This window comes from Elephantulus edwardii, unplaced genomic scaffold, assembly GCF_000299155.1.
Source record: "Elephantulus edwardii isolate Elephantulus edwardi_28Jun2011 unplaced genomic scaffold, EleEdw1.0 scaffold00014, whole genome shotgun sequence".
Taxonomy (NCBI): Eukaryota; Metazoa; Chordata; class Mammalia; order Macroscelidea; family Macroscelididae; genus Elephantulus; species Elephantulus edwardii.
In genome coordinates, this window is record NW_006399764.1 from 5,436,211 (window position 1) to 5,448,649 (window position 12,439).

At 37.7% G+C, this 12,439-nt stretch overlaps 1 protein-coding gene across 1 annotated transcript in view; it reads right to left on the reverse strand.

Annotated features, from left to right (window-relative positions):
- Positions 1-12,439, reverse strand: part of IFT74 (intraflagellar transport 74 homolog (Chlamydomonas)) — a 78,959-nt gene that overhangs the window by 32,005 nt on the left and 34,515 nt on the right. The window contains exons 8-11 of the mRNA XM_006881260.1: positions 12,287-12,425; positions 10,054-10,116; positions 7,406-7,549; positions 1,511-1,551 (exon numbers count right to left, since the gene is read on the reverse strand). Coding sequence (XP_006881322.1) covers positions 1,511-1,551; positions 7,406-7,549; positions 10,054-10,116; positions 12,287-12,425 — 387 coding nt within the window. The remainder of the gene's footprint in view (positions 1-1,510; positions 1,552-7,405; positions 7,550-10,053; positions 10,117-12,286; positions 12,426-12,439) is intronic.

Consider the following 12,439-nt stretch of genomic DNA (forward strand, 5'->3'; position numbering starts at 1 on the left):
TCTTTATTTGCAACTTTTTGAGAAAGCGCCACAATGCTTTCCACAGTGGTTGCACCATTTTACACTCCCACCAACAGTGAATAAGGGTTCCAGGCAGACATTTTTTAACTAGTTAAGATAAACTGACTGGTTTTAAAAGACCTTGGGTGATATTTTCAATTTTAAAGATTATTGAGAGAGTCTTAGAGGTTCATCCAGTGTCCTTGACTCCAGAAAGTTCATGAATTTTGGTATTTTGTTTTACATTCTCACCCTTTTGATTAAGATTGTTCTACAAAATCTTTGATCAAAATGTTCAGTAATGGTAGTCAGAAACCTTGTTCATGGAGATTAGCCACACATTCTGTTTCATCCTCCTAATTCCTGATTCTCTTTCTTTCTTGCTCCAAGTGAACAGAAATCACTCCTCAATGATCACTTGTGAGTCTTCAAGAAGTCAAATAGCAAGCAATAAACTAGAGGACGGAAACACTAGGTTTGTTAAGAGACCAATTAATTGAGATGTGTTATCAAACCATGACCTGAAACCTCCAAATTGAGAAATCCGATCCCAAAAGGTTTTAGCTTTAACCTCAACAACTAAGGTTTTGGGGTTTACTGGCTACTGTAAATCTATCTGCATATTTCTTCAAAGATGACATATGAGTAGTTAATAAGCACATGAAACAAGACCTCCTCAAAGTCACCTGCCATCAGAGAAATGCAAAACAAAACCAAAATGAGATATTCATTCACACTGACTGGCATGGCTGTAATTCAAAAAGCAGAAATAAACAGATAACCAGAAGTGCTGGTGTAGCTCCTTAGAATTGAGTCACCAGAGCTCCGAAGTATAATAATGGTTTCCTAAGAGTGAGAGGAGAGATTTTGAGGTGATGACTGAAATTTCCTTGCAGGATAATTAAAATGTCAAAAATTAATATGATGGTTATAAAACAACACAAAATATCTACAATATAACCTATGTTCTTGAAGATACTAAATGTCATTGAACTGTGCAATACATGAATTATATTTTAATTAGATTCTTTTCCCAAAACCAAAGTTTTAAAAAATTTCTAAACTGTAAATTTAAATTTTCTAATTGTATGGTATGTGAATTATATCTTAATAAAATTATTTTTATAAAACCAGCTTTAAGATGTAGCAGGCTCTGGTGGTTTGGTAGTAAGGAGTTACTCTGTCAACCCAAAGTCATGTGGTTTGAGTTCACCATCTGCTCCACGGGAGAAAGATGGGCTCTCTCCTTCTGTGTGATTTACTGTCTCTGAAAAGCCACTGGAGGGTTAGCTATGAGTCAATTCCAACTCGATGGTACATAACAACAACAGTTGTCGAATATATTGACTCTTACATAAACATTCAAATATTTAAAGCTTTAAGTAGAAGTGAAAGTTTCTTCTATGTTATCATGTTAAATATAGAAAAATACTACTTGCATCTCCTGTACATTTAGAATGTAATTTAAAAGGAGAAATGAATGTAAAATGCCCAAGGATAAGGTACTTACTGTCTCTCCATGCTGGCTATTTCCTGATTATCTTCTTTAACCTAGAAAGAAAAATAAAATTATTGATGATTTAATTATGAATTCATTGCTTAATTAAAGAGAATTTTCTTTTAAGGTCTATCATACTGAAATATACATCTTTTTTGAAATATATCTTTCTTGCAACTTAATTCTCAGAATTCATCATCTGAAGTTAAAGGACCAGCAGTTAAGGGACTTTTCACAGTTTGTTCGCAATCCCTTCAAAAGGATAGGTAGCAACTGATAACACCACAAAGCACAATCGGGATAACACATCTTCAGGCCTCAATCAGTTTGTATAAACATTTAATATTTTGATTATTAAATTACAGACAGTACAGAGGATTTATCAAGTCTAGCCAAACTGAATTTTAAATTAACAAGGAGTAGGTTTCAGTGTACAAATGTTCCATGCACTATGTGGAATATAATTGTTCTTATATATGATGGACTTTGGAAGAACAAACAAATCTTTCTTGGAAAAAGGTAAGCCAGAACTCTGAGAAGGAAGGACAGTAAGACTTTATCTCTCATACTTTGGACACATTATCAGTCCCTGGGGAAGGACATCATGCTTGGTAGCAGGTCAGCCACCTCAATTACACAGACTGACACAATGGCGACAATAAAGGGCGCAGATACAGCAACAGCTGTGAGGACGGCACAGCACCGAATGCCATTTCCTCCTGTTGTACATGAGATCTCCGTGAGACAGAACTGACCAACTGTCACTTGTCAACAATTATTCTAATGTGGATATATATATTTATATGTATAGTGTTCAGTTTACTGTTCAACATGGGCGACTTTGACTTTGCCATGTGGATGGGTCGGAATATGCGAATAGGGTGTGTTAGCCTATCCACAGGGGATTGGCTAGTCTCACTATACAACTGATCAGATTCAGTGACAGATTCTGAGAACTTCACTACCAACAAGAAAGAAGCAAGAGAATGCAGAGAGCCCTTTTTATTTTTGTTCAGAGTGTCCTTTGAGGCCATAGATTCTTGTTCCAGTTAGATCTAAAGCAGCAGCAGCCACCGCAGCTACAGCAGAGAACTAGAGACCTGACATGAGATGAAGTGAAGAGGAGCTCAGGACTGCCACCCCATGGAATATGACCTAAAAGTATTTTGCACAAGGTTTTCTGAGGACTATAGGAAAGAGTCATCATTAGTCTGACTAAGAACAAACTGCAGCTGACTCTGAGAAGAATGGGAATCTCAGAACACTTGATTGTGCTTATGCGAAATCTATACTTAAACCAGGTGGCAGTCTTCAGAACACAACAAGGAAATACTGCATGGTTCACAATCAGGAAACCAGTACAAGGGATGCATCCTATCTCCATACCTTTTCAATCTATGTGAAAGAGGTCATCCAGGAGGCTGGGCTCTGTGAGGAGGAATGTCGCATCAGGATTGGAGGAAGACGTATCAACAACGTGAGTTATGCAGATGACATAACGTTGCTTGCCAAAAGTGAGGAGGACCTGAAGTGTTTCCTGCAGAAGGTCAAGGACTGCAGCCTTCAATATGGATTGAAGCTCAATATCAAGATTCTCACCACTGGGTCAATTGGAAGCATCATGATAGATGGTAAAGAAATTGAGACTTGCTTGGATCCATAATCAACACACTTGGCACCAGAAGCCAGGAAACCATAAGATTAAATACACTGGGAAAATCTGCTTTCAGGGATGTTTCCAGAGTACTGAAGAGCAAGAACAACAATGTCAGTCTGGAGATTAAGGTGCATCTCATCCAGGCCATGGTCTTTTCAATCACTTGGTACGCATCAGAAAACCAGACAATGACTAGCGATCGATGCCTTTGAACTGTGGTGCTGGAGAAGAGTATTGAGAATTCCATGGAATGCTAGGAAAACAAACAAGTTCATCCTGGTGAGGCTGCTCCTTGGAGGCAAGGAGTCTAAAGCTCCATCTAATATACTTTGGTCATGATGCAAGGAGAGACCAGTCCTTGAAGGGGGACATCATGCTTGAGGAGGGTGGAGGGACAGCACAGGAGAGGAAGACCCTGAATAAAATGGATTGACTCAGTGACTGAGGTAATGAGGGGAGTGTGTTGGAGACGAGAAGGTTGGCACAAAGAAAGAGCAGGGTTCAGAGGGGTTGTACACAGGGTTGCTATAAGTCACAAACAACTTGATGGTACTTAACAAAACAACAACAGCAGCAGCAGCAAAGGCTTTGTAATACTTGCCTAAAGCCGTGAGGCTGAGGTGCCTGTGAGTACATTTCAGAAGCTGCCCTGAGTGTGTGTATCTGTCACCAACCCCACTTGTTGAGTTTTTACCTCCCAAATACGGCTCTATTTGGTCTACAAGCTATCACAATGAATTTCAGACCCAGCAGAGCAGTAATGTTGGTGCTGGGATGAGTACAGGGAGGTGTGGGAGTGTGGTGGGCATGTCTGACCACACAGGAACTGGTTTTGTGATATGGATGTTTTTGATGGGGATAGTTCCCGCTTGTAGAGTTTATGAAGGGCAGGTATGTCTGTCTCCATGCAGCCCTTGCTCTTTCTATAATACTCTTTACTATCTAAGTTTTCTCACAATTTAGAAAAAAGTTATCTTACTAAGGAATTGCAGAGGTGCTAAATATTGTAGTAACTTATGGATTTTGACAGTCCATGGAATATTGAGCAGTCATCTCCAGCACCATAACTCAAAGGCATCAATTCTTCTTCTGTCATCCTTATTCAATGGCCAACTCTCGGAAGCACAGCGAGTGGAAAGACCATGGCCTGAATCAGGTGTGCACTGTAACATTTACACTAGTATCACTAGTGTTTTTATCTGCCACCAGCCTCACTTGGTTGATACTCTGCTTCTTGATACTTTGAAGAGGTCCCTGACAGCAGATATTACCAGTGTAAAACATCCTTTGCTTTCTTGATTGCTGGTACCAAGGGATTGACTCTGTATCCCAGGAAGATTAAACTGTTGATAATTTCAATCTTTTCTCTCTCTGTCGTGATGTTGTTTACTGGTGCAATGGGTGAGGATTGTTTTCTTCATGTTGAGATGTAATCCACATTGAAGGCTATGGTCTTTGATCTTCTGGAGCAAGTGTTTCAGTCTTCTTTACTTTCAGCAAGCAATGCTGTGTCAGCTTCATAATCCAAGTTGTTGATGAGTTTTTCTTCAATCCTGATGTCATATTCTTTGCCATGAAGTTCAGCTCTTGAATGATCTGTTCAGCATACAGATTGAATTGGTATGGAGAAAGGACATAGCCCTGACAAACACCTTTCTTGATTTTAAACCATGTAGTATTTCTCTGCTTTGTTCAAACATCAGCTTCTTAGTGTAGGTATGGTGTCAGAAACCTTGAAAATGGGCTTTTCTATCCATTGTGTTAGGCCCCGTTGAAGGCATGGTCTCTGGCTACATTACCTGTGGACACTAGAAATGCAAATCATCAATAGCTGTAGGACTAATGTAAGAGAGCACCTTCCACACTGTGAGAGATGGTGGTGAAGAGAGGGTGAAGAGACTGTGGCACTGCTGTGAAGAGACTATGAAAGACTGTGAAGAGACAGTGGCAAGGTGTAACCAGAGGAACCCTGGAGATGGAGCCACAATTAAAGGTTTGATTGCTGGATGACTGAAGAAAAAGCTGACTTGTAACTGTTCTAAGAAAAAGTTTGCTGGATGATTAAGGAAACCAGAACTGCACTTGTGTTGCTAAACTGTACATAGACTTTCACTAATTGAGGAACTGTGCCTTGTTAGGCTTGGGACTACTAGAATAAACCTGGACTTGCACTATGTGATATTCTTAGCTTCCCCTACTCTCCAATCTATTTCCCTAATAACCCTCCCAACTATGAGTTTGTGAGTCAAGTTGCAATGAACACTGGACCCAAGAATTGGTAAAAATAGGTACAGGAGCATGTAGGGTAGCATGTCTGCCTAAGTAGCTATTTGTTTAGTACTATAGATATTACCAATGAGGACGGTTCTCCTTTATGAAGTGGGTAGAATTCAGACTTGGTCTTCCTCATGTTACTATTGTTTCTTATACAATAGGTGCAGGTTTTGGATGAGCATGATCTAGGATTCCCATTCTCCTCAATGTTAGCCTTAGTTTGTTATGATCTACACAGTGAAACACCTTAAATAGTCAATAAAACGCAGACATTATTATGGTATTCTCTGTTTTCAGGCAATATCCATTTGACATTAGCAACAATACTGCTGGTGTTATAGCTTCTTCTAAACCCAGCCTGAACTTCTGGCATTTCTGTCAACATACTGTTCTAATTATTTTTAGATGTTCTTCAGCAATATTTAGTTTGCACGTGAAAGTAAAGACACTGTTTGATAATTTTGACATTTTGTTAGAACATCTCTTTTTAGGAATGGGAACAAATATACATTTCCTCCAATCAATTGGCCAGGTAGTATCTTCCAAATTTCCTGGAAGAGACTGGGGAGGGTGGCCAGGCCTGCTTTGTTAGCTGAAACATGTCAATTGGTATCCTATCAATTTCTGAAGTTTATTTTTTTACAATGCCTTTGGTGCAGCTTGAACTTATTCCTTCATTACCATTGGCTCTTGCACATAAAAACTTCATTAAATATTTCATGTCAGCCAATTCTTTTTGTACATGGACTCTGTGTATTCCTTCCATCTTCTTTGGATGTTTCCTGGATCATTCAAGATTTTTCACATTTTAATTCTCAGTATTACAACTCAAGGCTTGAATTTTTCAGCTTGACAAAAGCCAAGTGAGTTCAGCCCTTTTTATTTTCCAACTGTAGCTCTATGGACTTTCTGTCATAATACTTTACTTTGTCTTTTACTTTACATAAGACCTTGTCTTCTAGAGCTGCACTTTGAAATATTCTATCCATCTCTTTTACTTCTTTCTATATATCTTCCCTTTGTTTTGACTTCTAGACACGCTAGTGCAATTTTCAGTCTTTCCTGACATCTATTTTGGTGGGGTTTTTTTTCTCTTCTGTCTATGTAATTACCTTTTGTTCTCTTCCTGGATAATATCCTCGATATCATAACACAATAAATTTGGTCTTTGGTCATTAGTGTTCAATGTCTCAAAGCTATTCTTGAAATTATTTTGAATTTAAGTGGGATAGATTCAAGGTCATATTTTGGTCCTTGTGGACTTGTTTTAACTTTTTTCAGCAACTGGAACTTTCACATGAGTCTCATGATAAATAAGAGATTAACTATAATTAAAAACTAAATTAAAGATAGTCTTGGGCTAAGCTACTAAATACATGTGACATAAATTTATCAGATACCATAAATTTCCATTTCTTTCATAGAGATACTGATAGTATTAACCAGAAATGTCACTATTTGGGGCACTTCTTTCTAGAAATATCTATTTTAATACAGAAGGACCAAAACAAATAATACTTCACATCTTTAATAACATTATCTAATTATTTAATGTTCAATAAAGATAAGTTTCAGGTTTTCCTAACAAGGATCCAAAACATAAGAAAAGTGGCCAAAATATGCACAAAGATAATATGAATGAGTTGTTGTTGTTGTTGACTGCTGTTGAGTTAACAGTGACCCTACAAACAAAAGAACTGAAGCCTTCCTATAACTATTGTCGTTTCTCAAAGTTCACAGAATTTCCAGAGGCATGTTGTTTAGGAAGTGGATGCCACTCCTGCTATGTAATCAAAAGAAAAGTTAATGGTTTTAATGAGAAAATGACTTTTACATACTCTTTCTTGGCCATTGGAAGAAGCTAACATTTTACTGAGTCTTTTGGTAGACTATAAACTTAATATTTTTTGCATTCAATATGTATTATTTAAGTAAAACAAGCCAACACATTTACCAAATCCTGCCATTCTTCCTACCTGTTTAAGTAATCTTTCTCTCTCTTCCATGGGCGATCCCATGCTCTTGTCTTCTGCAATCATTTGTTCTCGGTGGGATTCTAACTCATAAAGTTTTTCATGCAGTAGTACAGCCTCCTGTTTTACCTGGGAGTGTGCTATTTCCTAAAAGTGGGGGGGGGCAGAATCAAGAAAAATTTAATGAGCATTTTATTTTAAAATTACTCTCAAATATATTTCTGTTCTAAGAATAAGGGCAAATTTTAAACCTGGTGGTTGTTGTACCATCGTGTTAGAAACGACCCATAGCTGACCCTCTACCAGGTTTTCAGAGGAAGTTAACGGAATGGGAGGAGAGGATCCATCACTTCAAAGCATATTCATAAACTGGATGAGTAATAATAAAACCCTATACTCTTTTATCTAACCAAATTGAATTTAAAATTTATTGTAAAAAGAGGTTTGAGGCATTGATTACCAACGACCAAAGACCAGAGGAGTTGTGAGATGAAATAAAGGAGAAGAGCAAAATAGGCACTACAAAGACAGAGGAGAAAGAAAAAACAAAAATAGATGTCAGAAAAAACTATTGTAGTAGAGCTTCAAGAATCCAAAATAAAGGGAAGAAATTCTGAAATAAATGAACTGAAGACTTCAAAGGGTAGCTCAAGAAGATGAACTAATAACATTCAAATAATAATAAGTGAATACTATTACAACAAAATGTGTAAATTAGTGGAGCCAGAAAATAAAAAGGGCAGAACTTGCTTGGCATTATCAAGCTGCAAGAACTGGAAAACTAATTCAAGCCTCTAGTTACAATACTGAGAGATGCCATTGGAAAAGTCCTGAATGATCCAGGAAGCATTAAAAGAAGATGGCAGGAATACACAGAATCATTGTAACAAAAAGAACTGGTCAACACTGAAAAATTACAGGAAGTATCATATCAACAAGCGCCAATGGTAACAAAGGAAGAAATTCAAGCTGTGTTGAAGACATTAGTAAACAATAAGGCCTCAGGAATGGATGGGATACCAATTGACTAATCTCAACTAACTGATACAACCCTGGATGTGCTCACCAGTCTGTGTTAGAAGTTTGGGGGACAGACTGAAGATTTGAAAAGAATATAAAACTTTCTTAAATTCATATTATTTGAGGCGTGTTAATGTCATTGTATCAAGTTAATGGCAAAGAAGAGAGGTATCAGTACAAAACCTAAATCCAATGCTACAGTTGGAAACCAAAAACACCGCAGATTTTTAAAAAAAATAATGCTAAGCAATCTATTCATGTATACACTGTGTTACCGTCATGCACCATCATACTCATGGGAACTGACATCCAAAATATTATTTTAGATATGAAAAAAGAACAAATGGTTCACAGGATAGCCTGCATGAATCTCAATTGAAATTTCCCACAACTATGAAACCAAGACAAGATTATAGGATTGTAGTTTGTCAGCATTAAGTGACTATGATGGTGATAAATCTAGAGCATTTTTAAAGCGCACTGTAGACATTCAATATATGTCAGAATACTGTAGTCTGGAGAGGTACAAGAAATGAGTATTTTATATTTCATTTTAGTCAAACATTCATAAAATGTTTTCTTTTATGAATTAAACAATGTTTTAACAAATGGGAAAACAAATACAAGCATCTGCATCTTTAATGTTATAGAACTGACTGGTCTCTTTCCTTCTTCATTTAGTTTTATAGTCTTTTATGCACGTGCCTTTAAACTACCATTCATTTTATAAGCCCCACTCAGAATCCTTTATTTTGTATTAAAAAAAATAGGGCTGTTGAGTCAGTTATGACTCATGGACCTGCTCTTTATAAATTTTTCAACAAAAGATTATTCTGGGGTAGACTCTTGAGGTTTTTGAGGTGCTTCTGGATGAAATATAGAACTTTTAGTTAGGCGTGTTGTTGTTATGTGCCATCGAGTCACCTGAAACTCATACAACCCTATGAACAGCAGCTCTAAACTCTGCCCTATCCTGAGCCAGTCTCACTGACTCCGACACACCTAACCCAATTACCCCAGTGGTTATTATCAATCCACCTCATCCGGGGTCTTCCTCTCCACTGTCCCTCCACCTTCCAAGCATGATGTTCTTCTCCAAGGACTGGTCCTTCCTGGCAACATGCCCAAAGAGCTTTAAAACCATGAGACAGAGCTTCAAAACCCTTGCTTCCTAGTTGAGTATTTAACCATGTTGTTGTTGTTGTTGTTGTTATGTGCCGTCGAGTCGCCTGCGACTCACAGCAACCATACACACACACAAAACCACAAATTCACTACACTCAAGTCACTTCTGACTCACAGCGACTCCACAGGACAGAGCAGCATTGTTTCCAAAGCTGTCAGTCTTTATAGGAGCAGACTGCCTTTTCGTGCTCCCAAAGCATATAGTGCGTTAGAACCACCAACCTTTCAGTTAGCAGTCTAATTCTTAAGCTACAATGCCACCAGGGGTCTTTAACCACATACAATGAAGTATTTAATAATTCTAATTACTTCCGCAACTAGGATGTTTGTGTCTAACAGTGGGAGAAATTACTGAATTCCTGCTAGTAAACCACTAAATAAAAATGTGTTCCATTAATACATTTAATCAAATTTGTAGTCTAAGGAACGTTTGACTTTATACTTACAGCTTCCAGGCTCTCTTTTTTCATGTTCAGTGAGTCTAGCTGTTGTTGAAGTGTATCTAACTCCTAAGAGGGGAAAAACACAAATATAAGTGCAAACTATACCAAGGAAAATTTGATTTACTGTTCATCAACATTAAAAGCTTGGCTATGACAAAATAAATTTTAGAAATATCCCTAATTCTGTACTTTTAGTGCAATTTTTAGCATCCTACTATTTTTATTTTCTCTAATAATCTTTCTATTATTCATAAAACCTCTGCCATGATCTGCCTTTAGGAAAAAAAAATATATATATATGGGTCAGTGAAAGATAGCAAGCCTTTTCACAGTGAAATATCACTGTTTTGAGAACATTAAATAGCAGAAACTTTTAAATTAATAGGATCATTATGTTTTAGGTTGTGTTTGTTGTTTATTTTTTAGTCACGCTTTTATTTCTTTTGTTTACATTCTTTTTTCCCTTTTTTAAAATTTATTTATTCTTTTGTGTTTGTGTGTGTACCGTCAAATCGGAGGAGGCTGTCCCTCCTTTTCCAGCAGAGCATCTGGTGGATTCCATCCACAGACCTCTGGGATTGCAGTGCAGCTTCTTGCCAGTAGGCCACCAGAGCTCCCTGTTTTGTCTAAATTCTTTACGACCAAGACCTGTACAGTTTATATGGCTCACTCCTAAAATAAGACCCTTGACCTGAATTCATAGTCGCTGTCAAGATTAACTATGTTGTTGTCAGGTGCTGTTGAGTTGAGTACAACTCATAGCAATCCTACCTATGGAGTAACAGACTGAACCCTGTCTATCCTGTGCCATCTACATCAGCCCTGATACACTTGAGTCCACTGCTACAGTCACTGTGACAACCCATCTCATTGTTCTTTCTCTCTTTCACTGACTCTCCGCCTTTTCATACATGATACCCTTTCCAAGGAAGGACCTCTCCTAACAACATATCCAAAGTATAGGAAATGAAGGCTGCACATTTTGCAGGACCTGCCTGCTCATTCTTTTGGAAGACCATAGGATAATCAGCACTTTAACATCAAAACTCAAAAGCATCAATTCCTCTGTCATCATTTATTATCCAGCTCTCAGATGCATAGCAAGTGATTAAAGAGACCATGGCCTGAATAAGATATATCTTAGTCTTCAAACTGACATCACTACTCTTGAGAGGTCCCTGACCAGACTCGTCCAAAGCAATGCATCTCCTGATCTTCTTACTCTTGGGACCACAAGTGCTGACTGTGGGTCCAAGTAAGATGAAATAATTGACAGTTTTAATCCTTTCATCTATCAAAATACTGCCTACTGGCTTAGTGGTAAAGGTCTTTGTTTTCTTGATTCTGAGATGTAATTCATACTGAAGGCTATAGTCTTTGATTTTCTGCAGCAAGCATTCTAGGTCCTCCTCACTTTCAGCAAGCAAAGTTGTGCCATCTGCACAATGCAGGTTGTCGATGAGTCTTCCTCCTAACCTAATACGACAATCTTCTTCATAGAGTCTGGCTTCATTAATTATTTGCTCAACATACTGACTGAATAGATAAAGAGACAGAATCCAACCCTGATGCACACCCATCCTGATTTTAAATCATGCAGTGTCCCCTTGCTCTGTTTGGACAACAACTTCTTAGTCTAGGTAAAGATTTCATATAAGCACCATTAATTGTTCTAGGATTCCCATCCTTCTCAATGTTGGCAATAGTGTGTTGTGATCCACACAGTCAAAGCTTTTGCATAGTCACTAAAACTCTTAGGGAGCTCTGGTATCTTAGTGTTAAGGAGTTAGGCTCCCAATCCAAAGGAACACAGTTCAAATCCACCAGACGCTCTGTCGTACAAGGATGAGGAATCTCCTCCCATGCACTTTATTGCTTCTGACAACTTGCTGGAAGGTCAGCTATGAGTCAGTTCTGACTTGATGGTACTTAACAACAATAACACAAAACTTACTACTTACAGATTAAGTACCGTTCAATGATATAACATAGACGAATGAATGGCACATAGAACTGAACAAAAAAAAAGATACATGATAAAAGGTAGGTGTTTAAACAACACAAGAAAGTAGAATTCTTAAGATCAATGATTCTCAAGCATGAATGCACAAATAAGTCACTAAAATGAAGTTAGTAGAAGCATTTCAGCCCTCAGGGGTGCCAACACTGCCAATCTTCAGACCACATTTTCAGTAGCAAGAGTGTCTATGATTGTCATAGCAGAAATTATCATTACCTGCAACAATTTCTCATTTGCTGTCTTCATCTCTGTGTACTTCACCTGTTTTTCTGGGGACATGTTTTTTATGATGCCATCTGCTGCTTGTTTTTCCTGTTCAATTTCTTCTTCTACATTTCTGATTTGTTTTTCTTTCCTAAAAAAAAAAAA